This window comes from Ambystoma mexicanum, chromosome 2q, assembly GCF_040938575.1.
Source record: "Ambystoma mexicanum isolate Mex_15411 chromosome 2q, UKY_AmexF1_1, whole genome shotgun sequence".
Taxonomy (NCBI): Eukaryota; Metazoa; Chordata; class Amphibia; order Caudata; family Ambystomatidae; genus Ambystoma; species Ambystoma mexicanum.
In genome coordinates, this window is record NC_090924.1 from 1,480,237,572 (window position 1) to 1,480,263,149 (window position 25,578).

A 25,578-nucleotide genomic window follows, 5' to 3' on the forward strand; every position below is an offset into this window, starting at 1 on the left:
ACTGGAAAAGGCATGAGTCTGCACAAGGAGTAGAGAACCCTGCAGCACTGGAAAGGGCATGAGTCTGCACAAGGAGTAGAGAACCCTGCAGCACTGGAAAGGGCATGAGTCTGCACAAGGAGTAGAGAACCCTGCAGCACTGGAAAGGGCACGAGTCTGCACAAGGAGTAGAGAACCGTGCATCACTGGAAAGGGCATGAGTCTGCACAAGGAGTACAGAACCCTGTATCACTGGAAAGGTTCTGAGCATGCACAAGGAGTAGAGAACCCTGCAGCACTGGAAAGGGCATGTGTCTGCACAAGGAGCAGAGAACCCTGTAGCACTGGAAAGGGCATGAGTCTGCACAAGGACTAGAGAACCCTGCAGCACTGGAAAGGGCATGCGTCTGCACAAGGAGTAGAGAACCTTGCAGCACTGGGAAGGGCATGAGTCTGCACAAGGAGCAGAGAACCCTGTAGCACTGGGAAGGGCATGAGTCTGCACAAGGAGTAGAGAACACTGCAGCACTGGGAAGGGCATGAGTCTGCACAAGGAGTAGAGAATCCTGCAGCACTGGAAAGGGCATGAGTCTGCACAAGAAGTAGAGAACCCTGCAGCACTGGAAAGGGCATGCGGCTGCACAAGGAGTAGAGAACCCTGTAGCACTGAAAAGGGCATGAGTCTGCACAAGGAGTAGAGAACCGTGCATCACTGGAAAGGGCATGAGTCTGCACAAGGAGTAGAGAACCTTGTAGCACTAGAAAGGGCATGCGTCTGCACAAGGAGTAGAGAACCCTGCAGCACTGGAAAGGGCACGAGTCTGCACAAGGAGTAGAGAACCCTGCAGCACTGGAAAGGGCACGAGTCTGCACAAGGAGTAGAGAACCGTACATCACTGGAAAGGGCATGAGTCTGCACAATGAGTAGAGACCCCTGTAGCACTGGAAAAGGCATGAGTCTGCACAAGGAGTAGAGAACCCTGCAGCACTGGAAAGTGCACGAGTCTGCACAAGGAGTAGAGAACCCTGCAGCACTGGAAAGGGCACGGGTCTGCACAAGGAGTAGAGAACAGTGCATCACTGGAAAGGTCACGAGTCTGCACAAGGAGTAGAGAACCCTGCAGCACTGGAAAGGGCATGAGTCTGCACAAGGAGTAGAGAACCCTGCAGCACTGGAAAGGGCATGAGTCTGCACAAGGACTAGAGAACCCTGCAGCACTGGAAAGGGCATGCGTCTGCACAAGGAGTAGAGAACCCTGAAGCACTGGAAAGGGCATGCGTCTGCACAAGGAGCAGAGACCCCTGCTGCAATGGAAAGGTTCTGAGCACGCACAAGGAGTAGAGACACATGCAGCACTATAAAGGCTCAGAGCACGCACAAGGAATAGAGACACATGCAGCACTATAAAGGCTCTGAGCACGCACAAGGAATAGAGACACATGCAGCACTATAAACGCTCTGAGCACGCACAAGGAGTAGAGACACATGCAGCACTATAAAGGCTCTGAGCACACACAAGGAGTAGAGACACATGCAGTACTATAAAGGCTCTGAGCATGCACAAGGAGTAGATAACCCTGTAGCACTGGAAGGGGCATAAATCTGCACAAGGAGTAGAGAACCCTGTAGCACTGTAAAGGCACTGAGCATGCACAAGCAGTAGAGAACCCTGTAGCACTGGAAAGAGCATCTGTCTGCACAAGGAGTAGAGAACCTTGTAGCACTGAAAAGGGCTTGAGTCTGCACAAGGAGTAGAGAACCCTGCAGCACTGGAAAGGGCATGAGTCTGCACAAGGAGTAGAGACCCCTGTAGCACTGGGAAGGGCATGAGTCTGCACAAGGAGTAGAGAACCCTGCAGCACTGGAAAGGGCACGAGTCTGCACAAGGAGTAGAGACCCCTGTAGCACTGGGAAGGGCACGAGTCTGCACAAGGAGTAGAGAACCGTGCATCACTGGAAAGGGCACGAGTCTGCACAAGGAGTAGAGAACCCTGCAGCACTGGGAAGGGCATGAGTCTGCACAAGGAGTAGAGAACCCTGCAGCACTGGAAAGGGCACGAGTCTGCACAAGGAGTAGAGAACCGTGCATCACTGGAAAGGGCATGAGTCTGCACAAGGAGTAGAGACGCCTGTAGCACTGGAAAAGGCATGAGTCTGCACAAGGAGTAGAGAACCCTGCAGCACTGGAAAGTGCACGAGTCTGCACAAGGAGTAGAGAACCCTGCAGCACTGGAAAGAGCACGAGTCTGCACAAGGAGTAGAGAACCGTGCATCACTGGAAAGGGCACGAGTCTGCACAAGGAGTAGAGAACCCTGCAGCACGGGAAAGGGCATGAGTCTGCACAAGGACTAGAGAACCCTGCAGCACTGGAAAGGGCATGCGTCTGCACAAGGAGTAGAGAACCCTGCAGCACTGGGAAGGGCATGAGTCTGCACAAGGAGCAGAGAACCCTGTAGCACTGGGAAGGGCATGAGTCTGCACAAGGAGTAGAGAACACTGCAGCACTGGGAAGGGCATGAGTCTGCACAAGCAGTAGAGAATCCTTCAGCACTGGAAAGGGCATGAGTCTGCACAAGAAGTAGAGAACCCTGCAGCACTGGAAAGGGCATGAGGCTGCACAAGGAGTAGAGAACCCTGTAGCACTGAAAAGGGCATGAGTCTGCACAAGGAGTAGAGAACCGTGCATCACTGGAAAGGGCATGAGTCTGCACAAGGAGTAGAGAACCTTGTAGCACTAGAAAGGGCATGCGTCTGCACAAGGAGTAGAGAACCCTGCAGCACTGGAAAGGGCACGAGTCTGCACAAGGAGTAGAGAACCCTGCAGCACTGGAAAGGGCACGAGTCTGCACAAGGAGTAGAGAACCGTACATCACTGGAAAGGGCATGAGTCTGCACAATGAGTAGAGACCCCTGTAGCACTGGAAAAGGCATGAGTCTGCACAAGGAGTAGAGAACCCTGCAGCACTGGAAAGTGCACGAGTCTGCACAAGGAGTAGAGAACCCTGCAGCACTGGAAAGGGCACGGGTCTGCACAAGGAGTAGAGAACCGTGCATCACTGGAAAGGGCACGAGTCTGCACAAGGAGTAGAGAACCCTGCAGCACTGGAAAGGGCATGAGTCTGCACAAGGAGTAGAGAACCCTGCAGCACTGGAAAGGGCATGAGTCTGCACAAGGACTAGAGAACCCTGCAGCACTGGAAAGGGCATGCGTCTGCACAAGGAGTAGAGAACCCTGAAGCACTGGAAAGGGCATGCGTCTGCACAAGGAGCAGAGACCCCTGCTGCAATGGAAAGGTTCTGAGCACGCACAAGGAGTAGAGACACATGCAGCACTATAAAGGCTCAGAGCACGCACAAGGAATAGAGACACATGCAGCACTATAAAGGCTCTGAGCACGCACAAGGAATAGAGACACATGCAGCACTATAAACGCTCTGAGCACGCACAAGGAGTAGAGACACATGCAGCACTATAAAGGCTCTGAGCACACACAAGGAGTAGAGACACATGCAGCACTATAAAGGCTCTGAGCATGCACAAGGAGTAGATAACCCTGTAGCACTGGAAGGGGCATAAATCTGCACAAGGAGTAGAGAACCCTGTAGCACTGTAAAGGCACTGAGCATGCACAAGCAGTAGAGAACCCTGTAGCACTGGAAAGAGCATCTGTCTGCACAAGGAGTAGAGAACCTTGTAGCACTGGAAAGGGCATGAGTCTGCACAAGGAGTAGAGAACCCTGCAGCACTGGAAAGGGCACGAGTCTGCACAAGGAGTAGAGACCCCTGTAGCACTGGGAAGGGCACGAGTCTACAGCACTGGAAAAGGCACGAGTCTGCACAAGGAGTAGAGAACCCTGCCGCACTGGAAAAGGCATGAGTCTGCACAAGGAGTAGAGAACCCTGCAGCACTGGAAAGGGCACGAGTCTGCACAAGGAGTAGAGAACCGTGCATCACTGGAAAGGGCACGAGTCTGCACAAGGAGTAGAGAACCCTGCAGCACTGGGAAGGGCATGAGTCTGCACAAGGAGTAGAGAACCCTTCAGCACTGGAAAGGGCACGAGTCTGCACAAGGAGTAGAGAACCGTGCATCACTGGAAAGGGCATGAGTCTGCACAAGGAGTAGAGACCCCTGTAGCACTGGAAAAGGCATGAGTCTGCACAAGAAGTAGAGAACCCTGCAGCACTGGAAAGGGCATGAGTCTGCACAAGGACTAGAGAACCCTGCAGCACTGGAAAGGGCATGCGTCTGCACAAGGAGCAGAGACCCCTGCAGCAATGGAAAGGATCTAAGCACGCACAAGGAGTAGAGACACATGCAGCACTATAAAGGCTCTGAGCACGCACAAGGAATAGAGACACATGCAGCACTATAAAGGCTCTGAGCACGCACAAGGAATAGAGACACATGCAGCACTATAAAAGCTCTGAGCACGCACAAGGAGTAGAGAAACATGCAGCACTATAAACGCTCTGAGCACACACAAGGAGTAGAGACACATGCAGCACTATAAAGGCTCTGAGCATGCACAAGGAGTAGATAACCCTGTAGCACTGGAAGGGGCATACATCTGCACAAGGAGTAGAGAACCCTGTAGCACTGTAAAGGCACTGAGCATGCACAAGCAGTAGAGAACCCTGTAGCACTGGAAAGAGCATCTGTCTGCACAAGGAGTAGAGAACCTTGTAGCACTGGAAAGGGCATGCGTCTGCACAAGGAGTACAGAACCCTGTATCACTGGAAAGGTTCTGAGCATGCACAAGGAGTAGAGAACCCTGCAGCACTGGAAAGGGCATGTGTCTGCACAAGGAGCAGAGAACCCTGTAGCACTGGAAAGGGCATGAGTATGCACAAGGACTACAGAACCCTGCAGCACTGGAAAGGGCATGCGTCTGCACAAGGAGTAGAGAACCCTGCAGCACTGGGAAGGGCATGAGTCTGCACAAGGAGCAGAGAACCATGTAGCACTGGGAAGGGCATGAGTCTGCACAAGGAGTAGAGAACACTGCAGCACTGGGAAGGGCATGAGTCTGCACAAGGAGTAGAGAACCGTGCATCACTGGAAAGGGCATGAGTCTGCACAAGGAGTAGAGAACCTTGTAGCACTAGAAAGGGCTTGCGTCTGCACAAGGAGTACAGAACCATGTATCACTGGAAAGGTTCTGAGCATGCACAAGGAGTAGAGAACCCTGTAGCACTGGAAAGGGCATGTGTGTGCACAAGGAGTAGAGAACCGTGCATCACTGGAAAGGGCATGAGTCTGCACAAGGAGTAGAGACCCCTGTAGCACTATAAAAGGCATGAGTCTGCACAAGGAGTAGAGAACCCTGCAGCACTGGAAAGTGCACGAGTCTGCACAAGGAGTAGAGAACCCTGCAGCACTGGAAAGAGCACGAGTCTGCACAAGGAGTAGAGAACCCTGCAGCACGGGAAAGGGCATGAGTCTGCACAAGGACTAGAGAACCCTGCAGCACTGGGAAGGGCATGAGTCTGCACAAGGAGCAGAGAACCCTGTAGCACTGGGAAGGGCATGAGTCTGCACAAGGAGTAGAGAACACTGCAGCACTGGGAAGGGCATGAGTCTGCACAAGGAGTAGAGAATCCTGCAGCACTGGAAAGGGCATGAGTCTGCACAAGAAGTAGAGAACCCTGCAGCACTGGAAAGGGCATGAGGCTGCACAAGGAGTAGAGAACCCTGTAGCACTGAAAAGGGCATGAGTCTGCACAAGGAGTAGAGAACCGTGCATCACTGGAAAGGGCATGAGTCTGCACAAGGAGTAGAGAACCTTGTAGCACTAGAAAGGGCATGCGTCTGCACAAGGAGTAGAGAACCCTGCAGCACTGGAAAGGGCACGAGTCTGCACAAGGAGTAGAGAACCCTGCAGCACTGGAAAGGGCACGAGTCTGCACAAGGAGTAGAGAACCGTACATCACTGGAAAGGGCATGAGTCTGCACAATGAGTAGAGACCCCTGTAGCACTGGAAAAGGCATGAGTCTGCACAAGGAGTAGAGAACCCTGCAGCACTGGAAAGTGCACGAGTCTGCACAAGGAGTAGAGAACCCTGCAGCACTGGAAAGGGCACGGGTCTGCACAAGGAGTAGAGAACCGTGCATCACTGGAAAGGGCACGAGTCTGCACAAGGAGTAGAGAACCGTGCATCACTGGAAAGGGCACGAGTCTGCACAAGGAGTAGAGAACCCTGCAGCACTGGAAAGGGCATGAGTCTGCACAAGGAGTAGAGAACCCTGCAGCACTGGAAAGGGCATGAGTCTGCACAAGGACTAGAGAACCCTGCAGCACTGGAAAGGGCATGCGTCTGCACAAGGAGTAGAGAACCCTGAAGCACTGGAAAGGGCATGCGTCTGCACAAGGAGCAGAGACCCCTGCTGCAATGGAAAGGTTCTGAGCACGCACAAGGAGTAGAGACACATGCAGCACTATAAAGGCTCAGAGCACGCACAAGGAATAGAGACACATGCAGCACTATAAAGGCTCTGAGCACGCACAAGGAATAGAGACACATGCAGCACTATAAACGCTCTGAGCACGCACAAGGAGTAGAGACACATGCAGCACTATAAAGGCTCTGAGCACACACAAGGAGTAGAGACACATGCAGCACTATAAAGGCTCTGAGCATGCATTAGGAGTAGATAACCCTGTAGCACTGTAAAGGCACTGAGCATGCACAAGCAGTAGAGAACCCTGTAGCACTGGAAAGGGCATGAGTCTGCACAAGGAGTAGAGAACCCTGCAGCACTGGAAAGGGCACGGGTCTGCACAAGGAGTAGAGAACCGTGCATCACTGGAAAGGGCACGAGTCTGCACAAGGAGTAGAGAACCGTGCATCACTGGAAAGGGCACGAGTCTGCACAAGGAGTAGAGAACCCTGCAGCACTGGAAAGGGCATGAGTCTGCACAAGGAGTAGAGAACCCTGCAGCACTGGAAAGGGCATGAGTCTGCACAAGGACTAGAGAACCCTGCAGCACTGGAAAGGGCATGCGTCTGCACAAGGAGTAGAGAACCCTGAAGCACTGGAAAGGGCATGCGTCTGCACAAGGAGCAGAGACCCCTGCTGCAATGGAAAGGTTCTGAGCACGCACAAGGAGTAGAGACACATGCAGCACTATAAAGGCTCAGAGCACGCACAAGGAATAGAGACACATGCAGCACTATAAAGGCTCTGAGCACGCACAAGGAATAGAGACACATGCAGCACTATAAACGCTCTGAGCACGCACAAGGAGTAGAGACACATGCAGCACTATAAAGGCTCTGAGCACACACAAGGAGTAGAGACACATGCAGCACTATAAAGGCTCTGAGCATGCATTAGGAGTAGATAACCCTGTAGCACTGGAAGGGGTATAAATCTGCACAAGGAGTAGAGAACCCTGTAGCACTGTAAAGGCACTGAGCATGCACAAGCAGTAGAGAACCCTGTAGCACTGGAAAGAGCATCTGTCTGCACAAGGAGTAGAGAACCTTGTAGCACTGGAAAGGGCATGAGTCTGCACAAGGAGTAGAGAACCCTGCAGCACTGGAAAGGGCATGAGTCTGCACAAGGAGTAGAGACCCCTGTAGCACTGGGAAGGGCATGAGTCTGCACAAGGAGTAGAGAACCCTGCAGCACTGGAAAGGGCACGAGTCTGCACAAGGAGTAGAGACCCCTGTAGCACTGGGAAGGGCACGAGTCTGCACAAGGAGTAGAGAACCCTGCAGCACTGGAAAAGGCACGAGTCTGCACAAGGAGTAGAGAACCCTGCCACACTGGAAAAGGCATGAGTCTGCACAAGGAGTAGAGAACCCTGCAGCACTGGAAAGGGCACGAGTCTGCACAAGGAGTAGAGAACCGTGCATCACTGGAAAGGGCATGAGTCTGCACAAGGAGTAGAGAACCCTGCAGCACTGGGAAGGGCATGAGTCTGCACAAGGAGTAGAGAACCCTTCAGCACTGGAAAGGGCACGAGTCTGCACAAGGAGTAGAGAACCGTGCATCACTGGAAAGGGCATGAGTCTGCACAAGGAGTAGAGACCCCTGTAGCACTGGAAAAGGCATGAGTCTGCACACGGAGTAGAGAACCCTGCAGCACTGGAAAGTGCACGAGTCTGCACAAGGAGTAGAGAACCCTGCAGCACTGGAAAGAGCACAAGTCTGCACAAGGAGTAGAGAACCGTGCATCACTGGAAAGGGCACGAGTCTGCACAAGGAGTAGAGAACCCTGCAGCACGGGAAAGGGCACGAGTCTGCACAAGAAGTAGAGAACCCTGCAGCACTGGAAAGGGCATGAGTCTGCACAAGGACTAGAGAACCCTGCAGCACTGGAAAGGGCATGCGTCTGCACAAGGAGCAGAGACCCCTGCAGCAATGGAAAGGATCTGAGCACGCATAAGGAGTAGAGACACATGCTGCACTATAAAGGCTCTGAGCACGCACAAGGAATAGAGACACATGCAGCACTATAAAGGCTCTGAGCACGCACAAGGAATAGAGACACATGCAGCACTATAAAAGCTCTGAGAACGCACAAGGAGTAGAGAAACATGCAGCACTATAAACGCTCTGAGCACACACAAGGAGTAGAGACACATGCAGCACTATAAAGGCTCTGAGCATGCACAAGGAGTAGATAACCCTGTAGCACTGGAAGGGGCATACATCTGCACAAGGAGTAGAGAACCCTGTAGCACTGTAAAGGCACTGAGCATGCACAAGCAGTAGAGAACCCTGTAGCACTGGAAAGAGCATCTGTCTGGACAAGGAGTAGAGAACCTTGTAGCACTGGAAAGGGCATGCGTCTGCACAAGGAGTACAGAACCCTGTATCACTGGAAAGGTTCTGAGCATGCACAAGGAGTAGAGAACCCTGCAGCACTGGAAAGGGCATGTGTCTGCACAAGGAGCAGAGAACCCTGTAGCACTGGAAAGGGCATGAGTATGCACAAGGACTACAGAACCCTGCAGCACTGGAAAGGGCATGCGTCTGCACAAGGAGTAGAGAACCCTGCAGCACTGGGAAGGGCATGAGTCTGCACAAGGAGCAGAGAACCCTGTAGCACTGGGAAGGGCATGAGTCTGCACAAGGAGCAGAGAACCCTGTAGCACTGGGAAGGGCATGAGTCTGCACAAGGAGTACAGAACCATGTATCACTGGAAAGGTTCTGAGCATGCACAAGGAGTAGAGAACCCTGTAGCACTGGAAAGGGCATGTGTGTGCACAAGGAGTAGAGAACCTTGTAGCACTGGAAAGGGCATGCGTCTGCACAAGGAGCAGAGAACCCTGTAGCTCTGGAAAGGGCACGAGTCTGCACAAGGAGTAGAGAACCCTGCAGCACTGGAAAGGGCATGAGTCTGCACAAGGAGTAGAGACCCCTGTAGCACTGGAAAAGGCATGAGTCTGCACAAGGAGTAGAGAACCCTGCAGCACTGGAAAGGGCATGCGTCTGCACAAGGAGTAGAGAACCTTGTAGCACTGGAAAGGGCATGCGTCTGCACAAGGAGTACAGAACACTGTATCACTGGAAAGGTTCTGAGCATGCACAAGGAGTAGAGAACCCTGTAGCACTGGAAAAGGGCATGCGTCTGCACAAGGAGTAGAGAACCCTGTAGCTCTGGAAAGGGCATGAGTCTGCACAAGGAGTAAAGAACCATGCAGCACTGGAAAGGGCATAAGTCTGCACAAGGAGTAGAGAACCCTGTAGCACTGGAAAAGGCATGAGTCTGCACAAGGAGTAGAGAACCCTGCAGCACTGGAAAAGGCACGAGTCTGCACAAGGAGTAGAAAACCCTGCAGCACTGGAAAGGGCACGAGTCTGCACAAGGAGTAGAGAACTGTGCATCACTGGAAAGGGCATGAGTCTGCACAAGGAGTAGAGAACCTTGTAGCACTGGAAAAGGCATGCGTCTGCAAAAGGAGTAGAGAACCCTGCAGCACTGGGAAGGGCATGAGTCTGCACAAGGAGTAGAGACCCCTGTAGCACTGGAAAACGCATGTGTCTGCACAAGGAGTAGAGAACCCTGCAGCACTGGAAAAGGCATGAGTCTGCACAAGGAGTAGAGAACCCTGCCGCACTGGAAAAGGCATGAGTCTGCACAAGGAGTAGACAACCCTGCAGCACTGGAAAGGGCACAAGTCTGCACAAGGAGTAGAGAACCCTCCAGCACTGGAAAGGGCACGAGTCTGCACAAGGAGTAGAGAACTGTGCATCACTGGAAAGGGCATGAGTCTGCACAAGGAGTAGAGACCCCTGTAGCACTGGAAAAGGCATGAGTCTGCACAAGGAGTAGAGAACCCTGCAGCACTGGAAAAGGCACGAGTCTGCACAAGGAGTAGAGAACCCTGCAGCACTGGAAAGGGCACGAGTCTGCACAAGGAGTAGAGAACTGTGCATCACTGGAAAGGGCATGAGTCTACACAAGGAGTAGAGAACCTTGTAGCACTGGAAAGGGCATGAGTCTGCAAAAGGAGTAGAGAACCCTGCAGCACTGGGAAGGGCATGAGTCTGCACAAGGAGTAGAGAACCCTGCAGCACTGGAAAGGGCACGAGTCTGCACAAGGAGCAGAGAACCCTGTAGGACTGGAAAGGGCATGAGTCTGCACAAGGACTAGAGAACCCTGTAGCACTGGAAAGGGCATGCATCTGCACAAGGAGTAGAGAACCCTGCAGCACTGGGAAGGGCATGAGTCTGCACAAGGAGCAGAGAACCCTGTAGCACTGGGAAGGGCATGAGTCTGCACAAGGAGTAGAGAACCGTGCATCACTGGAAAGGGCATGAGTCTGCACAAGGAGTAGAGAACCTTGTAGCACTGGAAAGGGCATGCATCTGCACAAGGAGCAGAGAACCCTGTAGCTCTGGAAAGGGCACGAGTCTGCACAAGGAATAGAGAACCCTGCAGCACTGGAAAGGGCATGAGTCTGCACAAGGAGTAGAGACCCCTGTAGCACTGGAAAAGGCATGAGTCTGCACAAGGAGTAGAGAACCCTGCAGCACTGGAAAGGGCATGCGTCTGCACAAGGAGTAGAGAACCTTGTAGCACTGGAAAGGGCATGCGTCTGCACAAGGAGTACAGAACTGTGCATCACTGGAAAGGGCATGAGTCTGCACAAGGAGTAGAGAACCTTGTAGCACTGGAAAGGGCATTCGTCTGCAAAAGGAGTAGAGAACCCTGCAGCACTGGGAAGGGCATGAGTCTGCAAAAGGAGTAGAGACCCCTGTAGCACTGGAAAAGGCATGAATCTGCACAAGGAGTAGAGAACCCTGCAGCACTGGAAAAGGCATGAGTCTGCACAAGGAGTAGAGAACCCTGCCACACTGGAAAAGGCATGAGTCTGCACAAGGAGTAGAGAACTGTGCATCACTGGATAGGGCATGAGTCTGCACAAGGAGTAGAGAACCTTGTAGCACTGGAAAGGGCATGAGTCTGCAAAAGGAGTAGAGAACCCTGCAGCACTGGGAAGGGCATGAGTCTGCACAAGGAGTAGAGAACCCTGCAGCACTGGAAAGGGCACGAGTCTGCACAAGGAGCAGAGAACCCTGTAGCACTGGAAAGGGCATGAGTCTGCACAAGGACTAGAGAACCCTGCAGCACTGGAAAGGGCATGCGTCTGCACAAGGAGTAGAGAACCCTGCAGCACTGGGAAGGGCATGAGTCTGCACAAGGAGCAGAGAACCCTTTAGCACTGGGAAGGGCATGAGTCTGCACAAGGAGTAGAGAACACTGCAGCATTGGGAAGGGCATGAGTCTGCACAAGGAGTAGAGAACCCTGCAGCACTAGAAAGGGCACGAGTCTGCACAAGGAGTAGAGAACCCTGCAGCACTGGAAAGGGCATGTGTCTGCACAAGGAGTAGAGAACCCTGTAGCACTGGAAAAGGCATGAGTCTGCACAAGTAGTAGAGAACCCTGTAGCACTGGGAAGGCTCTAAGCACGCACAAGGAGTAGAGAACCCTGTAGCACTGGAAAGGGCATGAACATGCATAAGGAGTAGAGCAGTATACAGCACTGGAAGGGCCCCCGAGTATAGACATGGAGTAGAAAGGCATGTAGTACTGGAAAGGCCCTCAATATGCTCATGCAGCACTGGAAGTGTCCTGAGTATGCACAGGGAGTAGAGAGGCATGTAGCACTGGAACAGCCCTCAAATTGATAATGGAGTAGAGCAGTATACAGCACTAGAAGGCCCCGAGTATACACATGGAGTACAGAGGCATGTAACACTGAAAATGCCCTGGATTTGCTCATGGAATAGAGAGGCATATAGCACTGGATAGGCCCTCAATCTGCCCATGGAGTAGAGAGGCGTCTAGCACTGGAAAGGCCCTCAATTTGCTCATGGAGTAGAGCAGTATGTAGTACTGGAAGGGTCCCGAGTATACACATGGCGTAGAGGCATGTAACACTGCAAAGGCCCTCAATGTGCTCATGTAGTAGAGAGTCATATAGCATTGGCTAGGCCCTCAATTCTCCCATGGAGTAGAGAGGCATACAGCACTGGAAAGGCCCTCCATTATTTGATGGAGTAGAGAGTCGGGTAGCACTGGCTAGGCCCTCAATCTGCCCATGGAGTACAGCAGTATGCAGCACTGGGAAGGCCCTGAGATTGCGGCCAGTTCTAAAAGAAGAGACTTAACGGGTTGGAAAAGGAATGTTCAAGGCTGGAAGTGAAGGAGCTCTTAGTGGGAGGTGAAAAGATCCAAGGGTGAATGGGATGCACTGAAGCCAGAAGACTGTGGGGTCTGAAGGAGTGTGGCTTGAGAGATGGCGGGGAGAGTCTCCAGAGTTGGGGAGGTGTACTGTGCCCTGTGCTCTGTGGTTATTAGTGGATCTTGTATGGCCTTGCTGTAGACCCCAGCGACAGTATGGATTGTGTCTGCCTCAGCAGCCAGAGTGTGCCCAGTGCCCTGTGGTTAGTATTGTATCTTGGAGGGCTTTGGTGTAGACCCCAGCCACAGTATGGATTGTGTCTGCCTCAGCAGCCTGACTGTGCTGAGTGCTCAGTGGTTAGTATTGTATCTTAGAGGGCCTTGGTGTAGACCCCAGCCACAGTATGGATTGTGTCTGCCTCAGCAGCCAGACTGTGCCCAGTGCCCTGTGGTTAGTATTGTATCTTGGGGGCCTTGCTGTAGACACCAGCGACAGTATGGATTGTGTCTGCCTCAGCAGCCAGACTGTGCCCAGTGCTCAGTGGTTAGTATTGTATCTTGGAGGGCTTTGGTGTAGACACCAGCGACAGTATGGATTGTGTCTGCCTCAGCAGCCAGACTGTGCCCAGTGCTCAGTGGTTAGTATTGTATCTTGGAGGGCTTTGGTGTAGACCCCAGCGACAGTATGGATTGTGTCTGCCTCAGCAGCCAGACTGTGCACAGTGCTCTGTGATTAGTATTGTATCTTGGGGGCCCTTCCTGTAGACCCCATTGACAGTATGGATTGTGTCTGCCTCAGCAGCCAGACTGTGCCCAGTGCCCTGTGGTTAGTATTGTATCTTGGGGGCCTTGGTGTAGACCCCAGCGACAGTATGGATTGTGTCTGCCTCCTCAGCCAGACTGTGCTGAGTGCTCAGTGGTTAGTATTGTATCTTAGAGGGCCTTGGTGTAGACCCCAGCCACAGTATGGATTGTGTCTGCCTCAGCAGCCTGACTGTGCTGAGTGCTCAGTGGTTAGTATTGTATCTTAGAGGGCCTTGGTGTAGACCCCAGCCACAGTATGGATTGTGTCTGCCTCAGCAGCCAGACTGTGCCCAGTGCCCTGTGGTTAGTATTGTATCTTGGGGGCCTTGCTGTAGACACCAGCGACAGTATGGATTGTGTCTGCCTCAGCAGCCAGACTGTGCCCAGTGCTCAGTGGTTAGTATTGTATCTTGGAGGGCTTTGGTGTAGACACCAGCGACAGTATGGATTGTGTCTGCCTCAGCAGCCAGACTGTGCCCAGTGCTCAGTGGTTAGTATTGTATCTTGGAGGGCTTTGGTGTAGACCCCAGCGACAGTATGGATTGTGTCTGCCTCAGCAGCCAGACTGTGCACAGTGCTCTGTGATTAGTATTGTATCTTGGGGGCCCTTCCTGTAGACCCCATTGACAGTATGGATTGTGTCTGCCTCAGCAGCCAGACTGTGCCCAGTGCCCTGTGGTTAGTATTGTATCTTGGGGGCCTTGGTGTAGACCCCAGCGACAGTATGGATTGTGTCTGCCTCAGCAGCCAGACTGTGCTGAGTGCTCTGTGGTTAGTATTGTATCTTGGGGGCCCTTGCTGTGGACCCCATTGACAGTATGGATTGTATCTGCCTCAGCAGCCAGACTGTGCCCAGTGCTCTGTGGTTAGTATTGTATCTTGGGGCCTTGCTGTAGACTCCAGCGACAGTATGGATTGTGTCTGCCTCAGCAGCCAGACTGTGCTGAGTGCTCTGTGGTTAGTATTGTATCTTGGGGGCCCTTGCTGTGGACCCCATTGACAGTATGGATTGTATCTGCCTCAGCAGCCAGACTGTGCCCAGTGCTCTGTGGTTAGTATTGTATCTTGGGGGCCTTGCTGTAGACTCCAGCGACAGTACGGATTGTGTCTGCCTCCGCAGCCAGACTGTGCCTAGTGCTCTGTGGTTAGTATTGTATCTTGGGGACCTTGCTGTAGACTCCAGCGACAGTATGGATTGTGTCTGCCTCAGCAGCCAGACTGTGCACAGTGCTCTGTGGTTAGTATTGTATCTTAGAGGGCCTTGGTGTAGACCCCATTGCCAGTATGGATTGTGCCTGCCTCAGCAGCCAGACTGTGCCCAGTGCCCTGTAGTTAGTATTGTATCTTGGGGGCCCCTGCTGTGGACCCCATTGACAGTATGGATTGCGCCTGCCTCAGCAGCCAGACTGTGCCCAGTGCTCTGTGGTTAGTATTGTATCTTGGGGGCCTTGCTGTAGACTCCAGCGACAGTATGGATTGTGTCTGCCTCCGCAGCCAGACTGTGCCCAGTGCTCTGTGGTTAGTATTGTATCTTGGGGACCTTGCTGTAGACTCCAGCGACAGTATGGATTGTGTCTGCCTCAGCAGCCAGACTGTGCCCAGTGCTTTGTGGTTAGTATTGTATCTTGGGGGCCCTTGGTGTAGATCCCATTGACAGTATGGATTGTTTTTGCTCAGAGTTCATGAATATAATGTCCTCTTTATCTCCTTCTCCCACAGAAGGTTCCATTTGTTCCTGCTGTAGTGGATGGACATTTCCTCCTAAAGACTCCTCAGGAGCTCCTGATTGGAAAGGAGATTAACGCCGTCCCATATCTGATCGGCTGCAACAACCATGAGTTTGGCTGGATAATACCGATGGTGAGAGCTTCTACCTTTAGTGTCCCTTGCCCGCTTTGGTCAGAACATTCCTTTTTCATTGACTGCCTCCCACGCTGATCATTTTAGAGAAGCTGATTGTAAATTGGTCTGCATTTTCCTTTAATTCTCCAGATACTTGGTCTGCCGGATTTGCGGAACGGGATGGACAGACTATCAGCAGAGCAGTTCATGGTGAACGCTGCACCCTGGCTGGTAAGACCTGACACCCCTAGAGCAGTGACACCCCTGGAAGATTGCCAGGGGTTATCTATGCAATGGAAGCATTCCCTTGTATTGGCTATGGTCCCCTCCTAGACCAGGCCATCGAGAATGTATAAGCATGTAACTGACCGATCTGTGATTTCAATATTGCACATACATCTGTGAGGTTAAAGGACACATCTGGAAAGAGCCCCTAAACATTTTGCATTTGTCTAAGGATGTAACCTGCTTTTTTTCCTGCTCAGTCTTCATCTAAGATCTCATCGGGGACACTGATCCTTACTGGGCACCTACGAGTCCTATGTCGCCCAGTGTTGAGATTTGCAAAGACCCTGTGTTCCTTCTGTGAGTCTCCTTGCAAGGTGAAGTGTGGGCAACACTGGTTGGTGGCCGCCTGCTGTATCCCATGGATTTCTACTAGAGGTCCCTGTGAGTCCATCAGCATCCCTATGTGTGCCTTGTGGTGAGCCCATGAGACACATTATTACCATATATGAGCATAAATTATGCCTGCCTTAAAGATCAAGGTATGCAAGTGTCTGGACTCCTGCTTGGAATGTACATCTCAGTCTCAGTGAAAGATCAGGGAGATGGCCAGGAAGGTTTGACTCAGTGATCTACACCCAGACCTTGTCGAACCTTGGGACGAGGCCGGGAGCACCGAAAAGGGAGGACCTAACCCAAGATGAACCACTGAGAAGCTCTGCCAGAGGGGACCAGACAAGTTGCAAGCTCTGCCCCCAGATGCCCGATTGTGATCCAGAGAGGTCGCTAAGAACGCTGTGGTGTGTGTCCTTCTAGAGAAACCATACTGAGGGTATCGAGAACAAGGCCCGTGAAAGTAAGAAAAAGATAACAGGCCCCTTGTGAAGAATGACAGGCGGTTCATGCTGTGTTGTCTACATGAATTGGCGTGTCGCAACCTAGAAACCATTTTTCAGGACATTTGCAGGGCAATTATTTAACCAAATTACCAACAGGTCTTTACATAAGCACAACAACGCGTCAATTAGTGCTCCATGACATCTTGAATCATTGTATTAAACACAAACAATACATTCTATAAAGTGAGATTCATCATATAGTCACAGATTTCTTAGAAAGAAGCTAACTCGATGGTTTTTTTTTTATTATGCCATCTTCTGTTATGGATTTCGATATTTGTGAAATAATGTTTTTATTTGTTGTGATTAAAATGTACTAAAATGAATCTAACTTTACTGAATATATTGTTTAAACTTACTAAAATGATTCAGAATTGACTGTTATCACCAATCAATATATGTGGGTGCTTGCATGGGTTACATGTTACCAGTTTGCTTGAATAATAAGAAGAGTTCTGCCTCTCTGAGGCCTTCTTCATTGTTGCCTGGTAACCAGAGATTAATCCAGCATCCAGACAGCAGGGGGCAGTGGATGAAGCGGACACACGGGTGGAAAATCCAGACAGCAGGGGGCAGTGGATGAGGCGGACACACGGGTGGAAAATCCAGACAGCAGGGGGCAGTGGATGAAGCGGACACACGGGTGGAAAATCCAGACAGCAGGGGGCAGTGGATGAGGCGGACACACGGGTGGAAAATCCAGACAGCAGGGGGCAGTGGATGAAGCGGACACACGGGTGGAAAATCCAGACAGCAGGGGGCAGTGGATGAAGCGGACACACGGGTGGAAAATCCAGACAGCACAGGTGGAAAATCCAGACAGCAGGGGGCAGTGGATGAAGCGGACACACAGGTGGAAAATCCAGACAGCAGGGGGTAGTGGATGAAGCGGACACACAGGTGGAAAATCCAGACAGCAGGGGGCAGTGGATGAAGCGGACACACGGGTGGAAAATCCAGACAGCAGGGGGCAGTGGATGAGGCGGACACACGGGTGGAAAATCCAGACAGCACAGGTGGAAAATCCAGACAGCAGGGGGCAGTGGATGAAGCGGACACACAGGTGGAAAATCCAGACAGCAGGGGGTAGTGGATGAAGCGGACACACAGGTGGAAAATCCAGACAGCAGGGGGCAGTGGATGAAGCGGACACACAGGTGGAAATTCCAGACAGCAGGGGGCAGTGGAAGAAGCGGACACACAGGTGGAAATTCCAGACAGCAGGGGGCAGTGGACACACAGGTGGAAAATCCAGACAGCAGGGGGCAGTGGATGAAGCGGACACACGGGTGGAAAATCCAGACAGCAGGGGGCAGTGGAAGAAGCGGACACACAGGTGGAAAATCCAGACAGCAGGGGGCAGTGGATGAAGCGGACACACAGGTGGAAAATCCAGACAGCAGGGGGCAGTGGATGAAGCGGACACACAGGTGGAAAATCCAGACAGCAGGGGGCAGTGGATGAAGCGGACACACAGGTGGAAAATCCAGACAGCAGGGGGCAGTGGATGAAGCGGACACACGGGTGGAAAATCAAGACAGCAGGGGGCAGTGGATGAAGCGGACACACGGGTGGAAAATCCAGACAGCACAGGTGGAAAATCCAGACAGCAGGGGGCAGTGGATGAAGCTGACACACAGGTGGAAAATCCAGACAGCAGGGGGCAGTGGATGAAGCGGACACACGGGTGGAAAATCCAGACAGCAGGGGGCAGTGGATGAAGCGGACACACGGGTGGAAAATCCAGACAGCACAGGTGGAAAATCCAGACAGCAGGGGGCAGTGGATGAAGCGGACACACAGGTGGAAAATCCAGACAGCAGGGGGCAGTGGATGAAGCGGACACACAGGTGGAAAATCCAGACAGCAGGGGGTAGTGGATGAAGCGGACACACAGGTGGAAAATCCAGACAGCAGGGGGCAGTGGATGAAGCGGACACACGGGTGGAAAATCCAGACAGCAGGGGGCAGTGGATGAGGCGGACACACGGGTGGAAAATCCAGACAGCACAGGTGGAAAATCCAGACAGCAGGGGGCAGTGGATGAAGCGGACACACAGGTGGAAAATCCAGACAGCAGGGGGTAGTGGATGAAGCGGACACACAGGTGGAAAATCCAGACAGCAGGGGGCAGTGGATGAAGCGGACACACAGGTGGAAATTCCAGACAGCAGGGGGCAGTGGAAGAAGCGGACACACAGGTGGAAATTCCAGACAGCAGGGGGCAGTGGACACACAGGTGGAAAATCCAGACAGCAGGGGGCAGTGGATGAAGCGGACACACGGGTGGAAAATCCAGACAGCAGGGGGCAGTGGAAGAAGCGGACACACAGGTGGAAAATCCAGACAGCAGGGGGCAGTGGATGAAGCGGACACACAGGTGGAAAATCCAGACAGCAGGGGGCAGTGGATGAAGCGGACACACAGGTGGAAAATCCAGACAGCAGGGGGCAGTGGATGAAGCGGACACACAGGTGGAAAATCCAGACAGCAGGGGGCAGTGGATGAAGCGGACACACGGGTGGAAAATCAAGACAGCAGGGGGCAGTGGATGAAGCGGACACACGGGTGGAAAATCCAGACAGCACAGGTGGAAAATCCAGACAGCAGGGGGCAGTGGATGAAGCTGACACACAGGTGGAAAATCCAGACAGCAGGGGGCAGTGGATGAAGCGGACACACGGGTGGAAAATCCAGACAGCAGGGGGCAGTGGATGAAGCGGACACACGGGTGGAAAATCCAGACAGCACAGGTGGAAAATCCAGACAGCAGGGGGCAGTGGATGAAGCGGACACACAGGTGGAAAATCCAGACAGCAGGGGGCAGTGGATGAAGCGGACACACAGGTGGAAAATCCAGACAGCAGGGGGCAGTGGATGAAGTGGACACACGGGTGGAAAATCCAGACAGCAGGGGGCAGTGGATGAAGCTGACACACGGGTGGAAAATCCAGACAGCAGGGGGCAGTGGATGAAGCGGACACACAGGTGGAAATTCCAGACAGCAGGGGGCAGTGGAAGAAGCGGACACACAGGTGGAAATTCCAGACAGCAGGGGGCAGTGGAAGAAGCGGACACACAGGTGGAAATTCCAGACAGCAGGGGGCAGTGGATGAAGCGGACACACAGGTGGAAAATCCAGACAGCAGGGGGCAGTGGATGAAGCGGACACACGGGTGGAAAATCCAGACAGCAGGGGGCAGTGGAAGAAGCGGACACACAGGTGGAAAATCCAGACAGCAGGGGGCAGTGGATGAAGCGGACACACAGGTGGAAAATCCAGACAGCAGGGGGCAGTGGATGAAGCGGACACACAGGTGGAAAATCCAGACAGCAGGGGGCAGTGGATGAAGCGGACACACAGGTGGAAAATCCAGACAGCAGGGGGCAGTGGATGAAGCGGACACACGGGTGGAAAATCCAGACAGCAGGGGGCAGTGGATGAAGCAGACACACGGGTGGAAAATCCAGACAGCACGGGGCAGTGGATGAAGCTGACACACGGGTGGAAAATCCAGACAGCAGGGGGCAGTGGATGAAGCTGACACACAGGTGGAAATTCCAGACAGCAGGGGGCAGTGGATGAAGCTGACACACGGGTGGAAAATCCAGACAGCAGGGGGCAGTGGATGAGGCGGACACACGGGTGGAAAATCCAGACAGCACAGGTGGAAAATCCAGACAGCAGGGGGCAGTGGATGAAGCGGACACACAGGTGGAAAATCCAGACAGCAGGGGGCAGTGGATGAAGCGGACACACAGGTGGAAAATCCAGACAGCAGGGGGTAGTGGATGAAGCGGACACACAGGTGGAAAATCCAGACAGCAGGGGGCAGTGGATGAAGCGGACACACGGGTGGAAAATCCAGACAGCAGGGGGCAGTGGATGAAGCAGACACACAGGTGGAAAATCCAGACAGCACGGGGCAGTGGATGAAGCTGACACACGGGTGGAAAATCCAGACAGCAGGGGGCAGTGGATAGAGCTGACACACAGGTGGAAATTCCAGACAGCAGGGGGCAGTGGATGAAGCAGACACACGGGTGGAAAATCCAGACAGCACAGGTGGAAAATCCAGACAGCAGGGGGCAGTGGATGAGGCGGACACACGGGTGGAAAATCCAGACAGCACAGGTGGAAAATCCAGACAGCAGGGGGCAGTGGATGAAGCGGACACACAGGTGGAAAATCCAGACAGCAGGGGGCAGTGGATGAAGCGGACACACAGGTGGAAAATCCAGACAGCAGGGGGCAGTGGATGAAGCGGACACACAGGTGGAAAATCCAGACAGCAGGGGGCAGTGGATGAAGCGGACACACGGGTGGAAAATCCAGACAGCAGGGGGCAGTGGATGAAGCAGACACACAGGTGGAAAATCCAGACAGCACGGGGTAGTGGATGAAGCTGACACACGGGTGGAAAATCCAGACAGCAGGGGGCAGTGGATGAAGCGGACACACAGGTGGAAAATCCAGACAGCAGGGGGCAGTGGATGAAGCGGACACACGGGTGGAAAATCCAGACAGCAGGGGGCAGTGGAAGAAGCGGACACACAGGTGGAAAATCCAGACAGCAGGGGGCAGTGGATGAAGCGGACACACAGGTGGAAAATCCAGACAGCAGGGGGCAGTGGATGAAGCGGACACACGGGTGGAAAATCCAGACAGCAGGGGGCAGTGGATGAAGCAGACACACAGGTGGAAAATCCAGACAGCACGGGGCAGTGGATGAAGCTGACACACGGGTGGAAAATCCAGACAGCAGGGGGCAGTGGATAGAGCTGACACACAGGTGGAAATTCCAGACAGCAGGGGGCAGTGGATGAAGCAGACACACGGGTGGAAAATCCAGACAGCACAGGTGGAAAATCCAGACAGCAGGGGGCAGTGGATGAGGCGGACACACGGGTGGAAAATCCAGACAGCACAGGTGGAAAATCCAGACAGCAGGGGGCAGTGGATGAAGCGGACACACAGGTGGAAAATCCAGACAGCAGGGGGTAGTGGATGAAGCGGACACACAGGTGGAAAATCCAGACAGCAGGGGGCAGTGGATGAAGCGGACACACAGGTGGAAATTCCAGACAGCAGGGGGCAGTGGAAGAAGCGGACACACAGGTGGAAATTCCAGACAGCAGGGGGCAGTGGACACACAGGTGGAAAATCCAGACAGCAGGGGGCAGTGGATGAAGCGGACACACGGGTGGAAAATCCAGACAGCAGGGGGCAGTGGAAGAAGCGGACACACAGGTGGAAAATCCAGACAGCAGGGGGCAGTGGATGAAGCGGACACACAGGTGGAAAATCCAGACAGCAGGGGGCAGTGGATGAAGCGGACACACAGGTGGAAAATCCAGACAGCAGGGGGCAGTGGATGAAGCGGACACACAGGTGGAAAATCCAGACAGCAGGGGGCAGTGGATGAAGCGGACACACGGGTGGAAAATCAAGACAGCAGGGGGCAGTGGATGAAGCGGACACACGGGTGGAAAATCCAGACAGCACAGGTGGAAAATCCAGACAGCAGGGGGCAGTGGATGAAGCTGACACACAGGTGGAAAATCCAGACAGCAGGGGGCAGTGGATGAAGCGGACACACGGGTGGAAAATCCAGACAGCAGGGGGCAGTGGATGAAGCGGACACACGGGTGGAAAATCCAGACAGCACAGGTGGAAAATCCAGACAGCAGGGGGCAGTGGATGAAGCGGACACACAGGTGGAAAATCCAGACAGCAGGGGGCAGTGGATGAAGCGGACACACAGGTGGAAAATCCAGACAGCAGGGGGCAGTGGATGAAGTGGACACACGGGTGGAAAATCCAGACAGCAGGGGGCAGTGGATGAAGCTGACACACGGGTGGAAAATCCAGACAGCAGGGGGCAGTGGATGAAGCGGACACACAGGTGGAAATTCCAGACAGCAGGGGGCAGTGGAAGAAGCGGACACACAGGTGGAAATTCCAGACAGCAGGGGGCAGTGGAAGAAGCGGACACACAGGTGGAAATTCCAGACAGCAGGGGGCAGTGGATGAAGCGGACACACAGGTGGAAAATCCAGACAGCAGGGGGCAGTGGATGAAGCGGACACACGGGTGGAAAATCCAGACAGCAGGGGGCAGTGGAAGAAGCGGACACACAGGTGGAAAATCCAGACAGCAGGGGGCAGTGGATGAAGCGGACACACAGGTGGAAAATCCAGACAGCAGGGGGCAGTGGATGAAGCGGACACACAGGTGGAAAATCCAGACAGCAGGGGGCAGTGGATGAAGCGGACACACAGGTGGAAAATCCAGACAGCAGGGGGCAGTGGATGAAGCGGACACACGGGTGGAAAATCCAGACAGCAGGGGGCAGTGGATGAAGCAGACACACGGGTGGAAAATCCAGACAGCACGGGGCAGTGGATGAAGCTGACACACGGGTGGAAAATCCAGACAGCAGGGGGCAGTGGATGAAGCTGACACACAGGTGGAAATTCCAGACAGCAGGGGGCAGTGGATGAAGCTGACACACGGGTGGAAAATCCAGACAGCAGGGGGCAGTGGATGAGGCGGACACACGGGTGGAAAATCCAGACAGCACAGGTGGAAAATCCAGACAGCAGGGGGCAGTGGATGAAGCGGACACACAGGTGGAAAATCCAGACAGCAGGGGGCAGTGGATGAAGCGGACACACAGGTGGAAAATCCAGACAGCAGGGGGTAGTGGATGAAGCGGACACACAGGTGGAAAATCCAGACAGCAGGGGGCAGTGGATGAAGCGGACACACGGGTGGAAAATCCAGACAGCAGGGGGCAGTGGATGAAGCAGACACACAGGTGGAAAATCCAGACAGCACGGGGCAGTGGATGAAGCTGACACACGGGTGGAAAATCCAGACAGCAGGGGGCAGTGGATAGAGCTGACACACAGGTGGAAATTCCAGACAGCAGGGGGCAGTGGATGAAGCAGACACACGGGTGGAAAATCCAGACAGCACAGGTGGAAAATCCAGACAGCAGGGGGCAGTGGATGAGGCGGACACACGGGTGGAAAATCCAGACAGCACAGGTGGAAAATCCAGACAGCAGGGGGCAGTGGATGAAGCGGACACACAGGTGGAAAATCCAGACAGCAGGGGGCAGTGGATGAAGCGGACACACAGGTGGAAAATCCAGACAGCAGGGGGCAGTGGATGAAGCGGACACACAGGTGGAAAATCCAGACAGCAGGGGGCAGTGGATGAAGCGGACACACGGGTGGAAAATCCAGACAGCAGGGGGCAGTGGATGAAGCAGACACACAGGTGGAAAATCCAGACAGCACGGGGTAGTGGATGAAGCTGACACACGGGTGGAAAATCCAGACAGCAGGGGGCAGTGGATGAAGCGGACACACAGGTGGAAAATCCAGACAGCAGGGGGCAGTGGATGAAGCGGACACACGGGTGGAAAATCCAGACAGCAGGGGGCAGTGGAAGAAGCGGACACACAGGTGGAAAATCCAGACAGCAGGGGGCAGTGGATGAAGCGGACACACAGGTGGAAAATCCAGACAGCAGGGGGCAGTGGATGAAGCGGACACACGGGTGGAAAATCCAGACAGCAGGGGGCAGTGGATGAAGCAGACACACAGGTGGAAAATCCAGACAGCACGGGGCAGTGGATGAAGCTGACACACGGGTGGAAAATCCAGACAGCAGGGGGCAGTGGATAGAGCTGACACACAGGTGGAAATTCCAGACAGCAGGGGGCAGTGGATGAAGCAGACACACGGGTGGAAAATCCAGACAGCACAGGTGGAAAATCCAGACAGCAGGGGGCAGTGGATGAGGCGGACACACGGGTGGAAAATCCAGACAGCACAGGTGGAAAATCCAGACAGCAGGGGGCAGTGGATGAAGCGGACACACAGGTGGAAAATCCAGACAGCAGGGGGCAGTGGATGAAGCGGACACACAGGTGGAAAATCCAGACAGCAGGGGGCAGTGGATGAAGCGGACACACAGGTGGAAAATCCAGACAGCAGGGGGCAGTGGATGAAGCGGACACACGGGTGGAAAATCCAGACAGCAGGGGGCAGTGGATGAAGCAGACACACAGGTGGAAAATCCAGACAGCACGGGGCAGTGGATGAAGCTGACACACGGGTGGAAAATCCAGACAGCAGGGGGCAGTGGATGAAGCGGACACACAGGTGGAAAATCCAGACAGCAGGGGGCAGTGGATGAAGCGGACACACGGGTGGAAAATCCAGACAGCAGGGGGCAGTGGAAGAAGCGGACACACAGGTGGAAAATCCAGACAGCAGGGGGCAGTGGATGAAGCGGACACACAGGTGGAAAATCCAGACAGCAGGGGGCAGTGGATGAAGCGGACACACAGGTGGAAAATCCAGACAGCAGGGGGCAGTGGATGAAGCGGACACACAGGTGGAAAATCCAGACAGCAGGGGGCAGTGGATGAAGCGGACACACGGGTGGAAAATCCAGACAGCAGGGGGCAGTGGATGAAGCAGACACACGGGTGGAAAATCCAGACAGCACGGGGCAGTGGATGAAGCTGACACACGGGTGGAAAATCCAGACAGCAGGGGGCAGTGGATGAAGCTGACACACAGGTGGAAATTCCAGACAGCAGGGGGCAGTGGATGAAGCTGACACACGGGTGGAAAATCCAGACAGCAGGGGGCAGTGGATGAGGCGGACACATGGGTGGAAAATCCAGACAGCACAGGTGGAAAATCCAGACAGCAGGGGGCAGTGGATGAAGCGGACACACAGGTGGAAAATCCAGACAGCAGGGGGCAGTGGATGAAGCGGACACACAGGTGGAAAATCCAGACAGCAGGGGGTAGTGGATGAAGCGGACACACAGGTGGAAAATCCAGACAGCAGGGGGCAGTGGATGAAGCGGACACACGGGTGGAAAATCCAGACAGCAGGGGGCAGTGGATGAAGCAGACACACAGGTGGAAAATCCAGACAGCACGGGGCAGTGGATGAAGCTGACACACGGGTGGAAAATCCAGACAGCAGGGGGCAGTGGATGAAGCTGACACACAGGTGGAAATTCCAGACAGCAGGGGGCAGTGGATGAAGCAGACACACGGGTGGAAAATCCAGACAGCACAGGTGGAAAATCCAGACAGCAGGGGGCAGTGGATGAGGCGGACACACGGGTGGAAAATCCAGACAGC

General features: G+C 53.7%; 1 protein-coding gene across 1 annotated transcript in view; it reads left to right on the top strand.

Annotated features, from left to right (window-relative positions):
* Window positions 1–25,578, top strand: part of LOC138570298 (fatty acyl-CoA hydrolase precursor, medium chain-like) — a 373,857-nt gene that overhangs the window by 179,644 nt on the left and 168,635 nt on the right. Inside the window, exons 8-9 of the mRNA XM_069649072.1 lie at window positions 15,152–15,292; window positions 15,425–15,505. Of these exons, the coding sequence (XP_069505173.1) occupies window positions 15,152–15,292; window positions 15,425–15,505 (222 nt within the window). The remainder of the gene's footprint in view (window positions 1–15,151; window positions 15,293–15,424; window positions 15,506–25,578) is intronic.